This window comes from Aythya ferina (genome assembly GCF_964211825.1).
Source record: "Aythya ferina genome assembly, chromosome: 3".
NCBI lineage: Eukaryota > Metazoa > Chordata > Aves > Anseriformes > Anatidae > Aythya > Aythya ferina.
Window position 1 is genome coordinate 37,986,886 of NC_140298.1, and position 22,936 is coordinate 38,009,821.

A 22,936-nucleotide genomic window follows, 5' to 3' on the forward strand; every position below is an offset into this window, starting at 1 on the left:
GAGCACAGCCGTGTGATAATTTCAATGGAGGAGATGTTTTGTAAAGGAGGTTCAGTCATTACCACACTATCCCCCCCCCTTTTTTTGACCACCAGAAGCTTTTTAATTGGATGCACATTTCTTCACAGATACCTCTCTTTGATCTAAATTGTAATTTGGATCTAAATGTGTAATAATCTCAAGGAGCATTCAGGAAGCTGTATTTAGGATCCCTGTTACTTGTAAAAATAATGAAAAATTTTACGGGTGTTAGTTGCTCAAAGCAAGAAATGAGTTCTGAGGATGGGTAGGTTCAAAGGAGATTTTGTGTTTGTATAACATAAATTACTCCTGTAATATTCTCTGCAACTTCTCAAAATTTGTTTTGTAAAGTTGAACTAATAACTGACCAAACTGAAGTCCAGGTGGTGGCTTTTGATTATCCTTCACTTTCATGAGAAGGTCTGTGTTCAGCATTTCCTGAGGACTCATTGAATTTCTTCCCTTGGTATGTTTCAGTCAGTATATGTAAGGTCAGTTTCTGCATTAAGGTATGTAGTAGGTCTGTGACTGATTACAGAGTTGACATAATTTATAATTGGATAGACATTGTTTTTTATTTAATATGCATTAATAGCTTTTTGCAAGTTTTATGCTAAAATGCCTATTAACATTTGTTTCTTTTATTCAGATGTCAGCAAAGGTACATTTGTATCCAGTCAGCCTTGGCGAAAGTGTCATCCAAAAATGGAAATGAAAAAGATATTGATAAATTCCAGCTATACCATGAGTTTTCTTGTAATATAAAAAATATTCAGCATCATCAGGTATACCTTCAAATTTTGTTTTTCTTTTTCTTACTATTGTAATTAGCACAGATAGCTTTACTTTTGAAGTTTAGTTACCAAATGTAATAGACTTCACATTCTTCAAATACAGGTCAAAGATGTTAATCTCTGCACTAACAAACAAAATAGAGGACTGTATCTTCACTATGTCTATTGTCTAACTAATTCTCATTAAAGCAATATTTATAATGGCATAGGGATCAGAGATTTCATTGCTGGTATGACTTATTTTCAGTGTCAGTGCCATGCCCTCAGTTCCTTACACCAGTGACAATTGCACAAGTTTTATCAGGAGAGGGATAAAGGATAAGTGACAATTTATTGTCTGTGTGGAAGTGAGAATGGGATATTTCATAGTTGTGGAAGTTGCTTGTTTAGAGTGTAAGTATTTGAAGCAAACTCGGATAAACTTATTCTTTGTTTCTTTTGGATGCTTGCTGCAGCACAGAGCTCTCAGACTGTGCTTATGGCTAGAATGCTCAGAGCTATTTGGCATCAAGCTTGTCAGGTGAAAGTGATGAGAAGTATCAGGGGGAAGGATCCAGAAAATTAAAACTGGAGATGATCCACAATTGCAGCTCTTGTCAGCAGCAGTGTCACGTAAAAGTTAAACAATCTAGATCACAGAATCACAGAATTTTCTAGGTTGGAAGAGACCTCAAGGTCATCGAGTCCAACCTCTGACCTAACGCTAACAGTCCCCACTAAACCATTTCCCTAAGCTCTACATCTAAACGTCTTTTAAAGACCTCCAGGGATGGTGACTCCACCACTTCCCTGGGCAGCCTGTTCCAGTGCCTCACAACCCTTTCAGTGAAGAAGTTCTTCCTAACATCTAACCTAAAACTCCCCTGGCTCAACTTAAGCCCATTCCCCCTCGTCCTGTCACCAGGCACGTGGGAGAACAGGCCAACCCCCACCTCGCTACAGCCTCCCTTGAGGTACCTATAAAGAGCAATAAGGTCGCCCCTGAGCCTCCTCTTCTCCAGGCTGAACAAGCCCAGCTCCCTCAGCCGCTCCTCGTAGGACTTGTTCTCCAGGCCCCTCACCAGCTTCGTCGCCCTTCTCTGCACCCGCTCAAGCACCTCGATGTCCTTCTTGTAGCGAGGGGCCCAAAACTGAACACAGTACTCGAGGTGCGGCCTCACCAGAGCTGAGTACAGGGGGACGATCACCTCCCTAGCCCTGCTGGTCACACCGTTCCTGATACAAGCCAGGATGCCGTTGGCCTTCTTGGCCACCTGAGCACACTGCTGGCTCATATTCAGCTGACTATCCACCATCACTCCCAGGTCCTTCTCTGCCTGGCAGCTCTCCAACCATTCCTCTCCCAGCCTGTAGCTCTGCTTGGGGTTATTGTGCCCCAGGTGCAGGACCCGGCACTTGGCCTTGTTGAACTTCATGCAGTTGACCTCAGCCCATCGGTGCAGCCTATCCAGATCCTCCTGCAGAGCTTTCCTACCCTCAAGCAGATCGACACACGCACCTAACTTGGTGTCATCTGCGAACTTACTGAGGGTGCACTCAATGCCCTCATCCAGATCATCGATGAAGATATTAAAGAGGACCGGCCCCAGCACCGAGCCCTGGGGAACGCCACTAGTGACTGGCCTCCAACTGGACTTGGCTCCATTCACCACGACTCTTTGGGCTCGGCTATCCAGCCAGTTTCTAACCCAATGAAGCGTGCACCAGTCCAAGCCAAGAGCAGCCAGTTTCTTGAGGAGAATGCTGTGGGAGACGGTGTCAAAAGCCTTGCTGAAGTCAAGGTAAACCACATCCACAGCCTTTCCCTCATCCACCCAGCGCGTCACTCTGTCATAGAAGGAGATCAGGTTCGTCAGGCATGACCTGCCTTTCATAAAGCCATGCTGACTGGGCCTGATCGCCTGCTTCCCCTGCAAGTGCTAAATAGAGAATAGATAGAGAAGCTCTGCAGAACCCTTGAAAATGGGTTTGTTCTGAAAGTCAACAGTGTTCCCTTATGAGACATCTTAGATTATCCTAAGCCCCAAGTCCAGTTCCACATGACTGGGAAAAGAACTGGGGGACAAAGCCAATTTACTGGTGTCTGAGAAGCTGATGTCCTGATAGTTAGGCTGCCCCCATTACTACAGATCAAAGTTTGATGCAGTCAGTACATTTGTCAGGGCCTTTACCTGGGTTCATTACTAGTTGCAAACTGAATTGTTTCTTGGTTTGGTCATAGTTAAGTAGCGTTAAAACAAAATTGTCAACTGCTTTCATCCAGAAATATTCTTTGTCTGCCTTATTCCACAGCAGAATAATCTATTATATGTTACAATTTTAAAACAATGCAATATTTTGAATTTATCAATGATTTTCTTCTTCTTTAAATGGATTTATTATTCAAACAATTTCACAATGTATATGGGTTACCTTTAAATGCTCTTCCGACCCTTCCTTCCAGTCTGGATGCTGTTAGGTGAAAAACTAAATTACTTCTTGTTTGGCTGCTCTTCTATTGAATGGACACTTCAGCAGTCAAAGACTTGAGCTTTTCCTGCACTGAGAGCTGTGAAATGCTGACCTATGCAAAGTGTATTGGGCATATGAGTGATATGAATGTTTTCTGGGATGACGGTATGATTTACCTCTTGTTCAAGGCATCGTTATTTTCCCTGTTTTACATAAAGAAAACTGTTGCTCAGATAGAGCCAGGGCTCTAAACCAGATTTTCCAAACCTACTTGGCACTCTGCCCACGTGCACTGTTTGTCATCTAGGATGTGTCCTTTTCATGTCTTTTTGATGTTAAGTTTAACTCAAGCAGTTCTGATTTATTTCTCCTTTCATCAGGAACCTTAAATTCTCTTTTTTTTTTTTTTTTTTTGAATTCTCTTTTAAATTTTAAATTCTCTTTTTTTTTTTTTTTTAAATTCTCTTTTTTTTTTTTTGTCCCTGCTTTCCAGTGAAGCTCTTGTAATCACAGGTTGACTCTGCACTCTCACTTGTATTTCATTTCCTGAATACCACTCATATTGCCTATTCTAACATATTTAAGATTCATAATAGGGAAATATTCAAGTCGGAGTCATTTGATCTTCACTGAGGTTTCAAGGCCCTGGGTACATCAGGGCTCGTTTTTTCGAGTCAAGAAAGAAACATTTTATGATCATCTCTGATGTATGCAGTTTGCTATTTAAGTTCCCTGTTTTCTAAAAAAAGATTTTGTTCAATTTCCTGATTATTTTTGCTTGTTAGTTTTCTAGTTCCTTTCTTTTTATTTTGTGATTTGATGATGAAGTAAGGAAAGAAAACTTTTTTTTTTTTTTTTTTTTATCGGAGTTTAAGGGGAACAAGCTGTAGGTAGATTCTTGTGTTACCTATAAGAGGATGAACTGTCTTTATGACCAAAGCGTTTGCAGCCTTGGGGGTGACTTGCAGAATGTATTAAAGTAAGGTCGAGTGGTGTTCAGTAAGCTGTAGTTTGGTCCTGTAGTTGTACAGCTGTGTGTAGCTGAAGCTATGTATGTGGTAGTTCAGCGTTTTCTGTGTTGTTGAAAGGCATCATTCTGTGTGGTGAGATATGCCGTGGAATGATGGAGATAAGACACTGGGAGAGATGGAGCCATGTTTTTTGCTTGAAAAAGTTAAAATACTGAATGTGAGATAAGAAAGAACTTGTGTAAGAAGTCTGACTCGAGATTTTGACGCAGTCGGATGGCTGTAGGTCCCTGCAGCTGGAATGTCTTGCTATCATGAGGAGTTTCATCCACGGTTCCTTTCCCTGGCAGCAGAGAGAACAGAACTGGGCTCTTTGAGGATACAGTTAGGTAGCTATACCAGTGCTGCCACAACTAAAACAGAAGTCTTTCAGGAGTGTGTTTGATTATTTTTTATTTTTTTTGACTAATTGTAACTAGTTCAGCAGTTGTATATGCTTTGGGTTGCCTTCCTCTATTTATAGAAGACTGAATTGGTGGGAGGAAAAGGATTTATTCATGAAGTATAATGTTTGTGGCAAATGCTCTGTTTCAATCTCATACTTAAAAAATAATTGGAAATTAAAGTCCTTGGTAAAATATACAAAACTTAGTGAATCTGAGCAAATCTGGGGCACAGAGGAGAGCTGTGAAATAGAAAGGATGTTGCATTTTTGTGATAAGCAGAATTAGGTTTGTTATGCATTTTGTGACTAGATTAAATAATTGTTCTTGCTTTCTTTTAACCATCTGTATTTTATTTTTTTGCTCTTAATCCTTCCACTGGATCTGTTCATGTCTAGCATAAAAGCAGTCTTTTCTCCAGAACTGAAAGATTACTTTGTCTAGAATAGCTGTATCTGAATGTTAATTAAATAGATTAGTCTTCATTATTTTAAGAAGATAAATTGACTAATTGCGTTCCTCATTGAGCATTTCCTAGATGATAGTGGTTCTCTGAACGGACCTCACTTCAAACAGGAGAGGCAGATTTTTTTCAGAATAAAAAAGTAGAAAAAATATTAGCTAGTGCAGTGCAGCTGGTTTAAGTTGAGGTGACTGACACGTTCCACAGACGGAGCGCCTGTGGAAAATGTGATGCAAATCTTGACCCCGCTAACAGCATGGTGAATGATGACATTATAATTCTATCAGATGCATTCTTTGTCCTGAGCATCATTTTGATTTCGTTTTAGCTTGACATTTAGCTTTTCTCTCTTTTTAAAAATAAAATCAGAATAAACATGAAAGCATTTGATTTGTTAAAATGTGTCTTTCTAATCTCTACATGAAAACATTTGCTTTGGCAGTCAAGGTACCAGATGCTATAATATTTCACATGCAATCTTTATTATTAGCTTTGTTGTTCAATGATATGTCAGGCCTGGTATGTCACAGGAGCAGTAGGGCTGAGGAATATAAATTGGTAGTATGTCCTGGAGTCATTTTAAACCATTGTATTTAACATATGTGACATGTCTGAGTTAGCTAGTGATTGAATTAAAGTTCATGATTGACACGGAATGCTCTGTTGTGACAGTGCTTAGGGCCTGCTACGTACAGCAACATGTGTAGTAATACAAGAATGTCAACTTCTAGCGGATTTTTTATTTTTTATTTTTGCACTTTAAAGTATTTTGGAAGGGAAAAGGAACTCGAAAATTGTGTTTTATTTGTAGCTTCTTCTAAGTGTTACTTTGTATCTAAAATACCTTGGTGAGTTTCTTTACTAAAATTATAAGGTCCCTTTCAGGTGACCATTCCTCATCTTCAGAGTGAGATCAGACTAGGAAATGTCCACTAGTACCCTCCAGTATCCACCACTTGCGTTGTCATCCTGTCTTTAAAGGGGAAATCAGACTTCCAATTAAAATAAGACTGCATGCAGATAGCACTTCTACAGCGAGATTTATGTTTAGATCATGAATATGCGGCTGTGTACACAAGACTGCCAGAAAAGTGCATACGTTATAGACTGCAGTGTTCATTAAAGAGTGCAACTACAATATTTTCAGCTGTTTATGAACTAGGTGTGAATAACTGAAAATTCATCATACTGAGCTGACTGCCTTTGTGTCACAAGCTCTGATTTACAATTAATTTTAAATTTGGTTGCTCTTGGGAAACAAAATGAAGGACTAACTTTTTCCCTTTGTGATCTCTAGCTCTGATTGTACTCATTTTTCAATTCATTTCTTGAGTTTTCATTTGGCTTATAAAATTACCCAACCAACTAAATTCATGCTGACTTGTGTTGTAAGTGTATTTAAGATAAAACTGAATCTTGGGATTGCAGACTCAGTGAAAAATGTATGCTTTGTTATGCCATGGTGTGATTTAATCTGTGTTTAAATTGTGGATGTTATCTGTACAACCTATTACTTTGTGAACTGATTTACTGTACCACCATCATGATTTGCTACAGAATGTCAAGCAAGCGCGTACACAAATGTTGATAAGTTTATCTTTTGGATATTTTGTGTGTCATCTGTCTCTGCCATTTATGTTTGCACTCAGATTCTGGCCATTAACCGAGGGGAAAATCTGAAGATCCTGACAGTGAAGGTCAACATTCCTGACGGGGTGAAGAATGAATTCTGTTGGTGGTGTGTCAATGAAAGGTCTGCATGGATACATGTTCTTATGGAAGTCTTTTTTTTTTTTTTTTTTTTTTTTTTTTTTTTTCCTGTAGACACCTACATACTGAAATATACCTCACATGTCTTGTTACATTAAGAGAACAATTTAAGCAAATGCATATTAGACGAAGCTATTAAATGGATACTTCTTACTCTACATTTCCCACTGCTGTGGCATTACACAAAAAAGAACATGCCTTTGGCCGTTTCTGGGAAATTCTGGCTCCGTTCTTCAAGCAATTGAATTCTTTAAAAAAAAAAAAAAAAAAAAGCGAAGACATAATGAAAGGTGAATGTATTTTCAATTTGAAATATGCATCACATCTGTAGTCTTCAGCAAAAGAAATTTGCAGAATACAATGGAATGTACTTCCAACTTACGAAAAATAACTTTATATGCCTGATTGCAGTGATTAAAGACTGCTGCCTCAGATTTTAAATCAATAAAGGATGCAACTTTGAAATCTGCATGTGTCAGGAATTTTGTTCATTGACATGGCTAAAAAAATGTACTGGATTTAATAGACAACCTAAAAGTGGTTGTGTTCAATCCATAATTCTCAAATATTATGTGACCTGATTCTTGTGTTATGATCTCTGCTTAAGTCAGAAAATTTTGGATGATTCTCCTATTTCTTATCAATTTGCTCTGACAAGTTTCTTTTTTTTCGCTTGTAATGAGACCCGTTTCGTATTGCATAATTTGGAGGGCTTTTTTACAGAAGTTTTGGTTAAATATATTTTGTGCGGTATCTCTGTCACTCTTTTTCTTGGAAACTGCACTGTACCTTGATGCTCTCCATCGGAAAATATTGTGGTCCAAACCCTGTGCATCTGCCTTCCACATAGAATCACAGAATCAGAATGTAAAAGACAGGTTTATCTTTCTTAACAGGCTGAGATAGTTACTACTGCAGAGGTAAAGGTTTTTAAGATATACTCACAACACCTTAAAATTCAATTACCAAATGGGGCAAAGAAGACAGAGGAAAAAAAAGGCTTTTTCAATATATAAAAGCAAATATTTTTTTTCTATACCGAGTCCGAGAAAGAATGTGGTAAAAATGCACATTTTCACTGTAGAAGATTCACAGCTCTGTTTCTAGCATGGGAGCCCGTGAAAGAATTAAAATGTTGTTTCACCAGATAATTTAATCTAGGACTAACAGGAAGTCACTTTTTTTTCCAGTAAAGTATCAGGATTAATAAACACACTGAAGTTTAATTTTAATAAATATAATGGAATTTCCATCTTTCTTACACCCTCCCCACCCCCACGCTCTCCCATATATTCTGTAGGCAGAAAATAACTACCAGTCTTGCTTTTACTGCATCTGTGACAGAATTTGGAAGCACTGTGAGCCACAGATAATGGAACAGCTTGTCACTGCTACACAAATGAAAGTGGGATGTAAATTGAGATATTCTTGGTTGATTACACTTTTGTGAGTCATCCTGAGATAAAAAGAATATTGACCTTGGAAATGAAACTACATATTAATACTTGGCATTTTTGAGGCTACATACACTCATAGCTTTTTACTATTTAAGGGCAACTTCTCCAGCACTAGAGAATTTCAGAAGGAATGATTTTAGTAGATATTGATGCATTAACGTCTATCACAGATTCTAATCTTCCTCATTTGATTGACGACTGTTATCAAATTGGCAAATATTTCTTACTCAATGTGTATTCTGTTCTGCAAGCTTGGAAGTAATGGTCCAACGGTGGTAATTGCATTATTTTCATTGCATTGATTTACTGGATAGAGCAGAAAGTTAAGAACACTTGTTTAGGGCAAGGAGTTCAAACTTTTGCAGAGGCATTAACTGATTTGCTGAAGGTCACACACACAATCAGGTGCAGAACCATAACCACAACCTTGCTACAAAGTCTGCCCAGTGTTCTAGCCACAGGACAGTATCATCTACTGCGTATTGAATTAGTAGTAAATATACTGCCTTATACTTGTTCTTCTGAAGTTAATTTTTCAGCATTAAATGCCACCAGGATGGAAAGTGAAAAGACTTTGAAAGACTAGAACTCTTCATTAATATATTGAGCTCTGTGTAGATGCTCTGAAAATACCGTTTTTTCTTTGCAAATGCAGAATATTTTATGCCTGTAGTAGCATCTATATTTTCTTGAAATTTAGGATTGCACTGAAATCTCAGGAGTATTGTTACACTTGACTCTATGGAATGTACTTCTTTATCAGAACATGGGATTTCTGTAGTTTGACAGCGTACATAGCTTCATTAACATTACAACTGTTAAGGTCCTGAAGATTTAATTGTGACGTGGGACATGGGGAAAGGAACAACGAGAAACAGCCAGAAGAGGGGCTGCTTAGCTGGCTTTGTGCGTAAAGGTGTGGTGGAGTTCTCCCTTTGGAAGGGGTGTGAATTTGTTTCAAAGTGGGATTGCATCCTTGAAAATGAAGTTCAGCGTCTGATAATCTTTTTTGTCAGTTTCTAGACAAAATTCTCAAATACTGTGTAAAGGCCATGGTACAAGGCTTTAAAGGCATGGTTTATGTGTGGTTGCCAATTTGGTACAAGTTTCATGTAGTGTCTTGGAGGAAAAACAAAACTCTGCTCTTTGTGCTTCAGGTCTAAAAGCCTAGATGCGCTCTTCTAAAAGCTCTTCCTGGAACGGTTATTAGTTGATATGAGTGGTTCTTAATGTGGACTATGTGAGCATTGATGGGGTTTACCCTTTGAGGTGTATTAGTGGTCTAAGCCATTTATGCTTATGGTGATCCTAGTTGGGAGCACGTGCACGTAATAGAGCTGATGAGCGGAGTAAGAAGGTATTATGTATATGGAGGTTCTCTAAATAGGGCTTCATTTAAAGGGCTTTAGAAGTCAGTTCTTGATTAAATAATTGAGAAGAATCTGTTGTTAGAGGAAAGGTTAACTGGACTTTGATCTTTATATACATATGTTTATACTTTTTGCATAAAAGTGGATTTTCCTCTTTCCTCACAAAGTACTGGAATGATGGAAACAGTATTTACTATGAATTGAACTTAGTATTTGGCTGTTTTTTCTTTTGCAGCAATTTTAGGATTTCTAATAGAATGTTGCTTGAATCATTTTTACTTGTGTGTAGGTAGATAATAAAAACGTCTGCTGTGATAACCAATTTACAGATAAAAGATTTACTGTCTAGCATTAGTGGATGAAACGGCAGGGTGCAACAGCTGCCACATTTCCAAATTCATTCCTGTTTGCACTGAGGATACTTTTTGGGGGTAATGTAAAGTCATACTTGCCACCTGTACAAATTTCATGTTTATAGAAATGGATGGCAATAAGTGGATTTAAACTTAGGGTGGTTTTATATGCATATGGAAAAAGTCTCTAGTTACAAATAAGTATAGTAGAACTATTTGTAAAAGCTGTTAGCAAAGGGTTGATGAGGTCATGTGGCTAAGCACTGAAAACTCTGGAAGTTGTAAAACTAAGTGGTAAGCTTAATTCTGCTCCCATGTCTATACATTGATATAGTGTTGACTTGATCACACATTTCTCAGCTATTATGTACACAGATACTTAGAAAAAGAAAAGCTGTCTTGGGAAATTGTAGAGTCTGCTTAAACAACTGAAAAGCTGTCTGGGTAGGAGCAGTCAGTTGAGGATTCTTAGCATTTCTGAGTGAGTGCAAGTAAACAAAGCAAAGTCAAAAGTGAAATTCAGTCCTGTTTTTTGCCTTAAAAAATTATCCAGACATTTTAACATATCTATCTATCTAATCACTTTGTAGTTAGAGACCCAGGCATGTGAAAAATACACTGAATGAAGGAAAGCATGGATGTTATCAGTATTTTTAAAAGCAATGAAAACCAAAATAGTTGGACTGTAAAAGAAAATATTCAGTCTTACTTCTATTTGAGCATAATATACCTGAGTGTCTCCCTCCTCCCTTCTCCTTGGGAGTACAATCTCCTTTTTATTTGAGTTTTTGTATATGTGTTTAAAGCATTTTTTGATTTTGTTTTTCTGTTCTTATGCAGATGGAGACCAAAACAATTTTTAAAACCAGAATTAATGAGGATACTACGAAACTCAGTAGAGGATGCATATAAACGCCTTATATATCCTCTCCTCTGTAGGGAATTCAGGTAAGCCCAGAATGAAGGCATATTTTTATACTACCTACTTCTTAAATATTCCCTTCTCCTAGTTTTATAATATCTTTTATACATTTGAAAATACAGGAAGTCTTTCACTCCTCTGTGTTTTCAGAAGAAAACACAAAGTAGTCCTGTGTTCAGTAGATGTAATTTGTGACTTTTTCTGGTTTATGCTAGGATAGAGAAATGATCTTTCTGTTAAGGCATTTTGCATGCTTTACCTGTTTTTGTCTTTGCTTATACATTTATGAAGTATGGTATAGAGAAACATTACAATAATAGAGTTGCATCATTACCCTCTTATTAGCGTTAAAGTTTTATGTTGTTGAGTTTCCCCAGTGTCTCTTCATGTCCCAGCAATAGTACAGTCAGGGACTTTATTCTGACTTCATTTCTTTTTACCTGTTTGAAAAAAACCTACAAAGCAATTGTTATGGCTGGAAGCGTCCCTAGTGTTTGTTGTCTGCACTTTGTGGTAAATGCAGTAGTCAGTGTGTTAGTCTGATACCATTTTTGTGGATATTATAATGGCACTAGAGAAGTCAGTAATTTTATTTCTGGTGATACTGTAGTAATAATATAATCAGATAGAATGCCACTTTGTGAGATCTATGATATTGTTCTAAACTTAAAACTTAAGTAAAAAGTAGTAAGAGTAAAAGTAGTACTGGATAGGATATTTCATGGTTAAGTGTAGTGGTTTACCGTGTAATTGAAATGATTGAATATGTCAGTTTGCATTCTGAAAGTGTTGTCTTCTAATGATGTTACGCTCAATTTGTATTTGAAGTTTTCATTCGTGGCTTTTTTGAGGCTTCATCTTGAATACTGTGTTCAGTTTTGTTCCCCTCACTACAAGAAGGGCATCGAGGTGCTGGAGTGCGTCCAACAAAGGGCAACAAAGGTGGTGAAGGGTCAAGAGTACAAGTCCGAGGGGCTGCCAAGGGGGCTGGGGTGGTTCAGCTTGGAGAAAAGGAGGCTCGGGGGAGACCATATTGTACTTTACAGTTACTTTAAAGGAGGCTGTAACAAGGTGGGGACTGGGCTCTTATCCCAAGCACCAAGTGATAAGACAAGGGGAAATGGCCTCAAGTTGCGCCAGGGGCTGTTTAGGTTGGATATTAGGAGTAATTTCTCCTATACTGAAAGAGTTCTGTGGCATTGAAATAGGTTGCCCAGAGAAGTGGTTGAGTCACCACGCTTGGAGGTCTTCAAGAAACATGTAGATTTGGAACTTAGTAACATGGTTTATTGGCAGACTTGTCAGTACCAGGTTAAGGGTTGGATTGGGAGATCTTAGAGGTTTTTTCCAAGCTGAATGATTCTGTGATACTATGATTAATGCTAGATATGATAGTAGACCAAATATCAGATTATTTTCCTTATGAAAAGGGAAAAAAGTCATGCCTGCCATACTTCATGATAAAAGGAAAAGCAGCAAGGTTTGTCTTCCTCTGAGAGCATAGGCAGCCAAAAGCATAGTCCTGCTGCCTCTTACCCATCCATTCTGCCATTCTTTTTTCCAGCCTTCTGAATTAGTATTAGCATCTAGGATGAAATTAACTCTATCCATTTCTAGGTAAGAACAGGCCTTTTTTTTCCCCCAGAGCACCTGGCAAGAATATTGTCATGTTGGCTAATGGTACTGATGCTGTGATTCATCTCTTTGGAATACAAGAGTGACTGCCCAAGTATTGTGTGTTTGATTTGGGCAAGGCTTCCTGGTATGAGACGTAAATTTTAAAACTTGTTTTGAGGTAGTTGAACTGGAGTGTACGAGAGACCTTGTTTCTCAGATCAGAAGTGTTGAAATGACTTGTGCCAAAATGGCTTGTGTTGGTTATTTAGAATATTAGGTATCTGAAATCTGCAATCACATTGTGAAATGTAGTTCTTCCTTACCCGCCTGGCTGCTCTCTGATGTTTCAGCTCAAACTGGAGTTGTTTTTCCTTGCTTCTCACAGGCATTGTCAGACGGATGTTCAGTGTTCTTCCTGGTAGAGAAGAACTGTCAGCTAGTTTTGAACAGCAGATATTTGTAGTGGCTTTTGGGTTTCTTCATTACAGTATGTTGTGTTCGGTCATTATTTTGCAAGTGAAATTGCTTCACATCTTTTGATTAGTCACCCTATGGTGAGCTTATCTTTTGCTAATGTGGATTTCACTGTTTTTGAAAATGAGTCCTGATTCATTTTTGTGACCTTAGCTACTTCAGGGTAGGCATTGTTTGGCCAAAGTGATGAACATCTCACGACAGTTGATGTTGGCTTCTGTCAAATGGGTGTGAAAGTCTTTTTCATTCCTACCCTTCTCTAGAATCAAACTTAAAACAAAGATAACAGACTTACCTTTTAGTGGGGTTTGTTTTTTGTCGTGAATAGTCAAACTGTGATATCTAGTGGGGACTGTTAACGTTAGGTCAGAGGTTGGACTCAATGATCTTGAGGTCTCTTCCAACCTAGAAACTCTGTGCGATTCTGAGTGTGATAAGAATTCTTTTCTTGTGTTCTTACTCCATGGTTCCAACCACAGGACTGTGCCCCAGCACACTTAACTTTTTATTCAGATTTTAATAACAAGAGGTGTTGTATATAACAGTATGAGAGCTGCTGCAGCAGTAGGTTGCTACAGGATTTTCTGTTTCCTTAATTACAAGACAAACACACACTACTTTCTTCCCTACTACTTCATAGATGTAGCTCATAAGTCGTACTTGAAAAGAATACTAAGCTTGCTGCCTGTTCCTGAGTGGATGTCTGCTTATGTTTTACTCATTGTGATAATTTGACATGATTGGCACTGTCTGGTTAGGAAAAGCTGAAACTGCTCCTATGGAGAAGAATGTAAAGCACCTGCCAGTACTATTCCTGGTCCATGACCACTTAACCCCTTAGCCTTCTTTTATTCTTTTCCCCCATACCAGGAGCTGATTTTTAGGACTCTTGCAAAGGGCTGCTGAAGTATTCAGTACCTCCTTTTAGCATTAATACCTCCAATCTACCCCATGCTGTTTTTTTTTTTCTTTTCATTTTATTATCATTAAACGTTGGAACAGAAAGTTTCCAAGAATGTATTGAAATTTCTGGTGCTTCTAGTGATCAGAAGGATAAAACTTGCCAGCAAGGCGGCCACCTTATTTATTGTTTAATTTCCTTTCTTTCACTCTGTCAGATACCATCATTTCTTGTATCTGGTATAATAATGTCCACTGTTGCTTTTGGCACTTAGAAATACTTTTTATCTTGTTGCAGTTCTGCATGGAAGGATTCCATCAGGATTTGTTGCAAGTGATGTGGCATGGCCATTTTTTAATGGATAATCCTTTCCTAATTTTCCATGCTTTCTTGAAGTGAGTGGTTTTCTCTCTTCTGTCTTTAGGGACATAAACATTTCTCTGTATATCTTGTTTCACACCTGAAGCTAGTTTGCAGATATTTTTCCAGGGAAAGGATTGCCTCTAAGACTGTATATGGAAGCGGGGAGTTCTAAATCTCAGTTTAAAAATTGACTTGTCTAACTTTGAATAAAGAAGCTAGTAAGTCATGATTAGCTTACTTGCTTTGATTTACTTTTTAAAGTTCAAGGGAGGGGCTCGAAATTCTGACTAGGTCAATACTTTTTCATTAGGCAACTGAAGTTCTTTGTGTGTTGTTTTTTTTGGTGTTTTCCTGTTGTTGTTGTTGTTTTTTAAATTATCTATTTTTATTTTATTATTTTTTTTTTTAACCAAATAATCATTCGTCTTGTGTTTGTAGAGAAGGGCTGCTCTCCTCCTCTGCCTTATCTCTGCCATATTAATGAGAACTGTCACAAATTGCAAAAACATGAAACTAGGCACCTAGCCATTTGGATGAAGCCAATTGTGCTCTGAAAAAGAAAAAAAAATAAAACCATTTTTTGAGGTAGCTTAATATTTGTTCAAGGATCAAATGACTATTCCAAACTTAAAATTAAAGGCCAATACTTGGGACAGTAGATCATGTCATTGACACAAGTGTTGAGTGAGAGACAGTTAGAGAGAAAAGAGACGTCTATATTTGAAATTAAAAAATACAGGATATTATGTAATAGAAAGGACATACATTATGTTCCCCCTACGCACCTGGCACTTTCAGTAACATTTCCTGTTACTATAAAAGTTTCTGTATATCCATGCCAATTTTAAACACGATTTCCATAAGGCGCACATAACTAATAGCATGTGTTTAGGGGCAACTTCAGTTCCTGCACAAGATTCCCTTCACAGGTGGACTGATGTGAATTTGCAGCGTGGGTGGATTTAGACTCGTGGACAATAGGGAGACAATATCTGTGGGATAGATGGAAAGCTGGAATTCGGCCTTTATCTGTAAAAGCCTCCAATCCAAGAGCTTTTAACTTTCCCTTGTTTACAAACCAGTTTTCTATGCACAGGTGCTGGCTGAACCTCTGTTGTGCATGTATGTAGAAGGATCCATACAGTTGTGAGGTTTAGGTATTTGCTTTTTTGTCTCTGACCTCTTACAAATTACATCCAGTATTTCTGGTAATTGCATGGACTAGAATTCAGCCGGCACCTCCACCAATTACCCTGGATTCCCACTGGAAGAAGGTGGTTCTGTGGTTTGGGTTGCTTTTATTTAATGTTTTAAGAAGGGGATGAACTGTATTGTATTACAGAAGGATGCTGCAAGAGTGAATGGCAGGAAATGAAATGGCAACTGAAACTCAGTCAAGATGACTGTAAAGTGATGCTTGTGAGGGAAAGTAATTCTATTTTTATATAGAAAATGATGAACTCTCTGGTGCTACCCTGGCAGTCAGGAAAGCGGCTTTGGCACTGTGGAAGATAGCTCCATGTAAATGTTAAGTGCTTAGAAAAGATTATTTAGTTGAGGAATAAAGTCTAAACAGAATCATTGATATAGTTTGCTTACATTTGGAATTCAGATCCCCTCAACTCAGAAAAATAATAAAAATATAGGTAGTTAATAATTAATCAAACTGGAAAACGCCCAGTGAAGGGGGGCAAGGTATGAAATTGTTTCTGTGTAGAGGGTTGACTGGGCTGCAAATTCTCGTCTTGGAAAAGAGAAGATTTAACAGAGATGGAGTGTGAAGAGTGGCACACAATTTCCAGGAATAAATTTTTGCTCTCTTCTGGTATAAAATCTACGAGGACCATAAAAGTGAAAAAGAATCAGCCTCCATCCAAAAGGTGGCGGCTATTCTTGCAGTTTGCCATGGGCCTGTAGAAGTTGCTTCTAAACGTTTATGTGGATGCAAGATCAAGATCTGTGCATGGGTTCAGTGGCATACTGGCTGAGTAGCTGGACAGGAGATTTGTTGTGGACTAATAATAAGACAAACATTGTCAAGCTCAGGAAATAACTCTGAGCTGAAAGCAGTGGGAGGCTAGGATAAGAGTCAGGAGTATTGTATACCCTTCACCATCTTTCTTTAAATAACATCTGTGTTAATTCCGTACACTTGATACTGGAAAAAAAAAAAAGTCTTTTGTTGCACGTTTTCTTAAAGAAAATACCTTACCAACAATGTGAGAAAGAACTGTTCATAGAGCTTTAGCACAATACTATGAAACTGAAATTTAGCATACGTATGGAGGAAAAAAAACACAAAGAGTGGTGGTGGTGGGGAGGCGTTAAGTTCCTTATACAACAATTGCCCACTTGTCCCAAAGCCTGTTCTTGTGTTTTGCAGTCATTTTACTTGTTTATTTCTTTAAAATATTTTTTCCTTTCCTTGGTTGCTCCAACTTTCAAAATGGACACAATGGGCTGGCAGGGAGGGAAGTTGTGAACCAGCTATGTGTGAAATGCAGCTAGGGTTGCAGAAGCTACTGCTGGCAGTAACATCTTTTTCTGAACCCACAAGCTGCACACAAGAATTGTGTGAATGGCTGAGAGCTGGAGAGACAAGCATTTACCACAGATTGGCAAGAGGACCTCTAGACCACAAATGAGAGATGAAGACTTTTTAGATCCTTCTGTACTGCTGTGGGATGGAATAGGGCTGAGCTGGATGTTTGCTGGATTTTGGGATTGCTCAAGTGAAAATTCCTAATTTTTTCCACATTTAAAGATTACCCAGAACAGCTTCATATCCATTTGTGTTAAATAGCCTCCATGAGAGTTGTTTGGTTTGTAGCCTGCTTGAGATTCGGATGTTGTGCAATGGTTGATTTAAGCAACTTGAGTAGTACCCTCACCACCAAGTTCTTACAGAGTTTAGCTAACTGGAATTCATTTTTTTTTTTATTTATTTTTTTTGTTTGTTTCTTCTGTGATATTATATTTTTCAGTGATGGGTATAAGGAAAAGGAGAATGAGGGCCATGGCAACTCAAATTTTTTAGAGGCTTTGCTGGACTGCTTTTGCTTGCCGAATTCGTGTCGTTATGGACAATGTAATGGAGCTGAAAATGTCTATGAGTGTCTGCAAGAAAAAAAACATATAGATAATGAATATTTGTGTCTGCATTGCTTTTTCAGTTTTGCTCTTTTATGTAAGATGTTGTACTGAGACAAAAATACTTGTCCTTACCAATCATTCACTGGACACTTTTGACAAATAAGACATCATGCATCTTGTTCACCTTCACTCAACAGTGCTGTGAATTGTCTCACATAGCCCTGTACAGTAAGAATTCTTGCTTATTGTCATTGACATCAAATAGTTAGACCACTAACTACTTCTTTCAGTTGAAGAACATGCAAAAGAAATGTAAGGAATATCATGATCCTGGGATCCTTCTGGTTTGTTTGGTTCTTAGGAAGCAGAGAAATGCCTTACAGAAATGCATCAAATCGACATGGTTTTGTGATACCTGTTAAATAACTTAATTCATAGATGGAGCTAAATGCCTCAAAAATCATAGTGTATTAACAATTAATTGGGTAGGCCCTTGCACATTCTCTCCAGTAGCTCTCAGCCTAAATGATCATCATTTTTTGCTGGATAGTGATTTTTTTTTCAAAAGTGAGAAATTACTCCAACTTCAGTCTGTGCCTTCCTCAAATCCATTTTTCTTTGTAAGTAGGTATCAGTTTTAAAGGGAAGCTGTTCTCCACTCAAAATTATGAGTTGATGTTTGAATATTAATCTGTATGTGTACGTTTTTGTTGGTGTTTCCATTACAGTGCTTGTGTTGGTTTACTTTCTTATACAGTTCTCTCTGGTTTGAATTGATTCTTTTTTTAAAGTTTCCAAAACATGAGTGAAAGTCTAATATTTAGTTAGAGATGATGAAAACATAAGTGGAAAAAAAACCACCTTATAAATTTGGAACAATTTGAAAGTGCATATGAGAACTAATTCAAGGAAAAACGATGTTTAATTTCATCCCTCTAAGATCTAAGTTGACATCTGATGCAGAGAAAGAGTCTGTGATGATGTTTGGGAGAAATCTTCGGCAGTTGCTTCTGACCAGCCCTGTGAGGGGTCGTACTTTGATGGGAGTAGATCCTGGCTACAAGCATGGCTGCAAGTTGGCTATTATTTCACCAACCAGTAAGTTTCAGTTTAAAATATTAATCTTTTTTGAAAGGACTGTTGAATATATATATATATATATATATTATGAATATATATATATTATGAATATATTCATAATATATATATATTTCATATATGAAATATATATGAATATATATTATATATATCAATATATATATATTTATGAATATATATATTATGAATATATACATATATATGAATGAATATATATATATATTCATTCAATTGCAGGAGTACTTTCAAAACCATACATTTTATCAAATTCCTTTTTTTTCTTTCTTTTTTTTTTTTTTTTTTGGTTAAGCTTTTAGTGGTTTTCACACATCCTGTGTTGCAAATTCCTTTCTTCAGGCATAAAGTTAAATTTCTTGCACATGGATTTCAGTGTCTCCTTTGGTATTATTACTCCTTAATAAAATAGAATTTAAAATTCCCTCTGCCTTCTTGAATACAAGTTCAAATAACTGTGCCTCTCAGTAGTCACCAAAGAGAACACCTGGCATTTTTATTGTTTAACAAAGAGTTTGAATTCAAAGTGCTTTCTATAAATTAGTTTTTTTTCATGGGTAGTATCTTGGACATCTGGACACTTTATCAGACCTTTTGTTGTGTTAAAGTAGTATGTGTGTTAATGTGATAAGTCAGAAATGTATTTGCAGAACCTTTTAGTTAATTTTTAGACAGATGTCTAAAATAGACAGAAGAGAGCCTTTCCAGTGCATCATAGCTTGATCTGGGGATACACACCTCTTTAGGTGCAAAGAGGAAATTGTTTTTCTTATTTTGTCTTTGCTTTTGACTGGAAATATACAAGCCCAGGGAGGGTATAAGAAATGTGTTTCTGACATGAGTGAAAATGGCAATGAAGCTGAAGTAAATAGTTATTAGCTTGCATTGTACCACGAGCTCTAAGTATCAGTTAACACATGGTTATTTCCAAATTTGATAGGTGGGATCGTGGTAAGAGCTAACAGTGGAGTTCTGGTACTCTTGGAATGCAGGTCTATAGACTGGATTCCTAATTGGTGGATGTGCCTTAAAAATAAAAATTACTAGATTATAGCATTGAATCTTCTGCAGTGAATTGCTACTTTTCTCTTTTGATGATATAATATTTTATATGCCTATTATGACTACGTGCTCATTATTTGTTATTTGGATATGGTCTCGGGGAAATGGAAAATGTATCAGCTCATTTTGCTTTGGCAGCCAAAGCATTTTTGGCCTCTGCCCACCATGCTTTTCTTCTAACCAGATACAAAAACAAAGGGGAAAGGTGGCTTATTAAAAAGCTTTATTTGTGAATCATCAAATTAACTTGAGTAGTTCAGCAGGAAATAGCTTTGGAATATGTGTTTTTTTGTTTGTTTTGCTTTTGTCTTTTTTATTTTGTTTTTAAATGGCTTTGCCTTTTGTTCCAGGTCAGATACTCCATACTGATATTGTTTACTTGCATTCTGGTCAAGGATTTCGGGAAGCTGAGAAGATAAAGAGACTTTTACAACAGTTCAAGTATGTTAAGGAAACTTACATTTATTATTCTTTCTCCCTAAATCTAATGAAAATCTCCGCAGTATCAATACTGGCCTTTGGGGAGAATCAAAATTTTACTGATTTAAGTAGAATTATTCTTGTGTTTTTTTTTTTTTTTTTTCTGTACTTCAGAACTTATTTTCCTTTGTGCTCATGCTTTTACACAATATATACATTACAAGCATATGAAATGAAACAATGACCATGATTAAGATTGCATGCTATGAATGTATTCCCATAAAGCTCTGTCAATCTGTTTATTTTTAGGAATAGAAATTACCAGTCAGCTAAGGTACAAAGATAGCCATACTATCTTCCCTCCCTTCCCACTCCAAACCACTCACTGATTTTTCCCTGTTCCAAATGTTCAGTTTTAAGAAGATCTTTATTAAGCAAAAGAAACCCTGCCCAGATAGATCTCCAGATGAACTTGCAAATAGGGACAGCATGATTTTATTGTATTGAACTGTTTTGGGAACTCCGATGGAGAGACGTCAGCTCACTGAATCAGTTGTGGAATGGTCACAGCATACAGCTGAGTTTGTCTTTAAGCATTAGATTGGCTTTAAACATTTGTGATATAATAGCTGGTTGCCTCTGACTGCTCCCAGCACAGCCAATAGTCTTGCAAGCTGTTGCAAACTATGATGTTCCCATTAAGGAATTAAGATTCTTATTGCTTTTGCATTCTTTTTTTCTTGATGCATAACAGATGAAAGAAATACCAGGTGAATGGGTTTGAGGAATGTAAATAAATAACCCTTCTTTTATGAATATGAAATACCGTTGTTTTTTTTCCCCAGCTATTGCCATTCTTACAAATGAGTGATAACTTTGACTCATCTCTTCAAGTCCCATTGAAAATCTGATAAGCACAGTGTGATATTACAAGGAATAGGTTCTTATTAAATACGGCCATTGTATTGTGTAAAATAAGATGTATTGGTCATTGATGTACACTGAACATTATGTATGAAAGAAGACTAAAAGAATAGTTAAAAATAATTGTTCTTTTTTCTACCCCACGCAAAGCTGTAGCACTGTTGTGATTGGCAATGGCACAGCCTGCAGAGAAACAGAAGCTTACTTTGCTGATTTAATTATGAAGAAATACTTTGCACCACTGGATGTTGTTTACTGGTAAGATTTCTTTGCTTGCCATGGTGTTTATCTGTTCAGCATATTTTAATTTAACAGGCGTTTGTTAAACTTAATGTTTTTAAGTGGTTCTTTTTGTTGCTTTGTTCGTCTTTGAGTCAAGCTTGACCCATCCTTCTAGCCAAAGAAAAAAGGGTGTAGCTCTTCAGAGCATGAAAGTAGCTCTCCTAAGTCTGTAAGAGACTCAGTGAGGCAGTTTATTTTCTCTTCCTGAGATTCGCTCTGTTGATATTATGATAACAAAATATGAGAGAATAGTAGCTCCAACATCTGTGTTTGGCATTGTGTATTTCTTGATAGATGGAGTTTAAATGCAAATGATAGAGCTTGTGTGGAATGGAATGGTATGGAATGCTTGCTAATTCCCTGTGTGTTAAGTTGTCTGGAAATAAATATCGTGTTAATACTTACCAAATGTTTTGTTGATACCTAGTGACTTGTCCTCTTAAAACTTCAAGTTTTATCCATTACTTTGTTGAATTCAAACTAAACTGTTCTGCTTTTGGTTTTGATGATAACTGTACTATATTGCTTTCTTTTTTTCCATGCGGAACTTCTATTTTTTCGTGTTCACACCTAATGTATTTTTAAAGCATTTTTGGTGATTGGCATTGGATTATCTTTTGTGCTGAAGTTTAAGAGCAATATTTACTTTTAACTATCTTAACATGCTGAAATAAGTTACCTAAATTATTGATAAAGTTCTGACCTTTTTCTTTTAAAACTACTATATACAGTTAATGGAACCTTTTTTTTTACATAGGTTAGGAAGTTATTTTACAGAAATGTAAAACAAATGTATTCTTCCTACTACGTTATACTTTAAATTAAAATGCACTTGTTCATTGTTTCTCAAATGAACTTATATTTGCTGCAAGACCTGGTATCTCAATCTGCTTTTTAAGAGACATAGTAAGGATTTTCTGATTTATTTTTTTTAATGATTTGCAAAGGAAGGAGGCTTTTCAAGCTTCTGTGAAATTATGCATCCTATTTCTTGAATCCAAGTACAAAACAGCAGATTTCTGTAGACAGTAGAGAATGAAAAATACTTCATTCTGTATGTTTCTTGGCAAATGTTTTATTTCACTGTTGTTCATTTCATATAGTTTAAAAATTCATTATGTTAACATAAACTATTTGTCTGAAAGTAATAGTGATTTTATTTATTGGCCATATGCTCCAAAATGGAAATAACAGTTTAGTTTATACAGAAAAAATATTTATGCAATACTGTGGTGGATGGTTTTCATACTGTTTTCTTCTTTTGCTTCAATATTTTCTCCCTGTTTGTAGAGCAAGATTATAGAATTTGCAAAATAATTGATGGGGGAGGGAGGAAGAGTACAGCTTAGAAATGATTAAAAGCTCTGGTGAAACAGGAATTAGTATAAATGCTTCTAAGGAAGAAGTTACATAGTTTACCAAGTCAGTTACTACCTCTATAGTTCTTTTACTTTTCATTTTTTTCCACAAAGTCTTATGATATTTGTAGGAAAAATCTATGAATACAGTCTTGACTTTCAAGATTGATTCCTGGAAATGAAAACTACCATTATCAAAATAGTTATTGCTCACCATATTTATTTCTAATGTATTAGAGTTAACGGTGTTTCTTTATAATGTGCTCGTCCGATGAAAAGCTGGTACCTACTTCAGATTTCATATGTAGAACACTGAG

The 22,936-nt window shown here is 36.8% G+C and overlaps 1 protein-coding gene across 2 annotated transcripts in view; it reads left to right on the top strand.

Moving 5' to 3' along the window:
* Window positions 1–22,936, top strand: part of SRBD1 (S1 RNA binding domain 1) — a 129,063-nt gene that overhangs the window by 14,635 nt on the left and 91,492 nt on the right. For both annotated transcript variants that reach the window (XM_084515173.1, XM_084515174.1), the window contains exons 10-15: window positions 671–806; window positions 6,790–6,893; window positions 10,931–11,038; window positions 18,401–18,558; window positions 19,986–20,076; window positions 21,130–21,237. In XM_084515173.1, coding sequence (XP_084371299.1) covers window positions 671–806; window positions 6,790–6,893; window positions 10,931–11,038; window positions 18,401–18,558; window positions 19,986–20,076; window positions 21,130–21,237 — 705 coding nt within the window. The remainder of the gene's footprint in view (window positions 1–670; window positions 807–6,789; window positions 6,894–10,930; window positions 11,039–18,400; window positions 18,559–19,985; window positions 20,077–21,129; window positions 21,238–22,936) is intronic.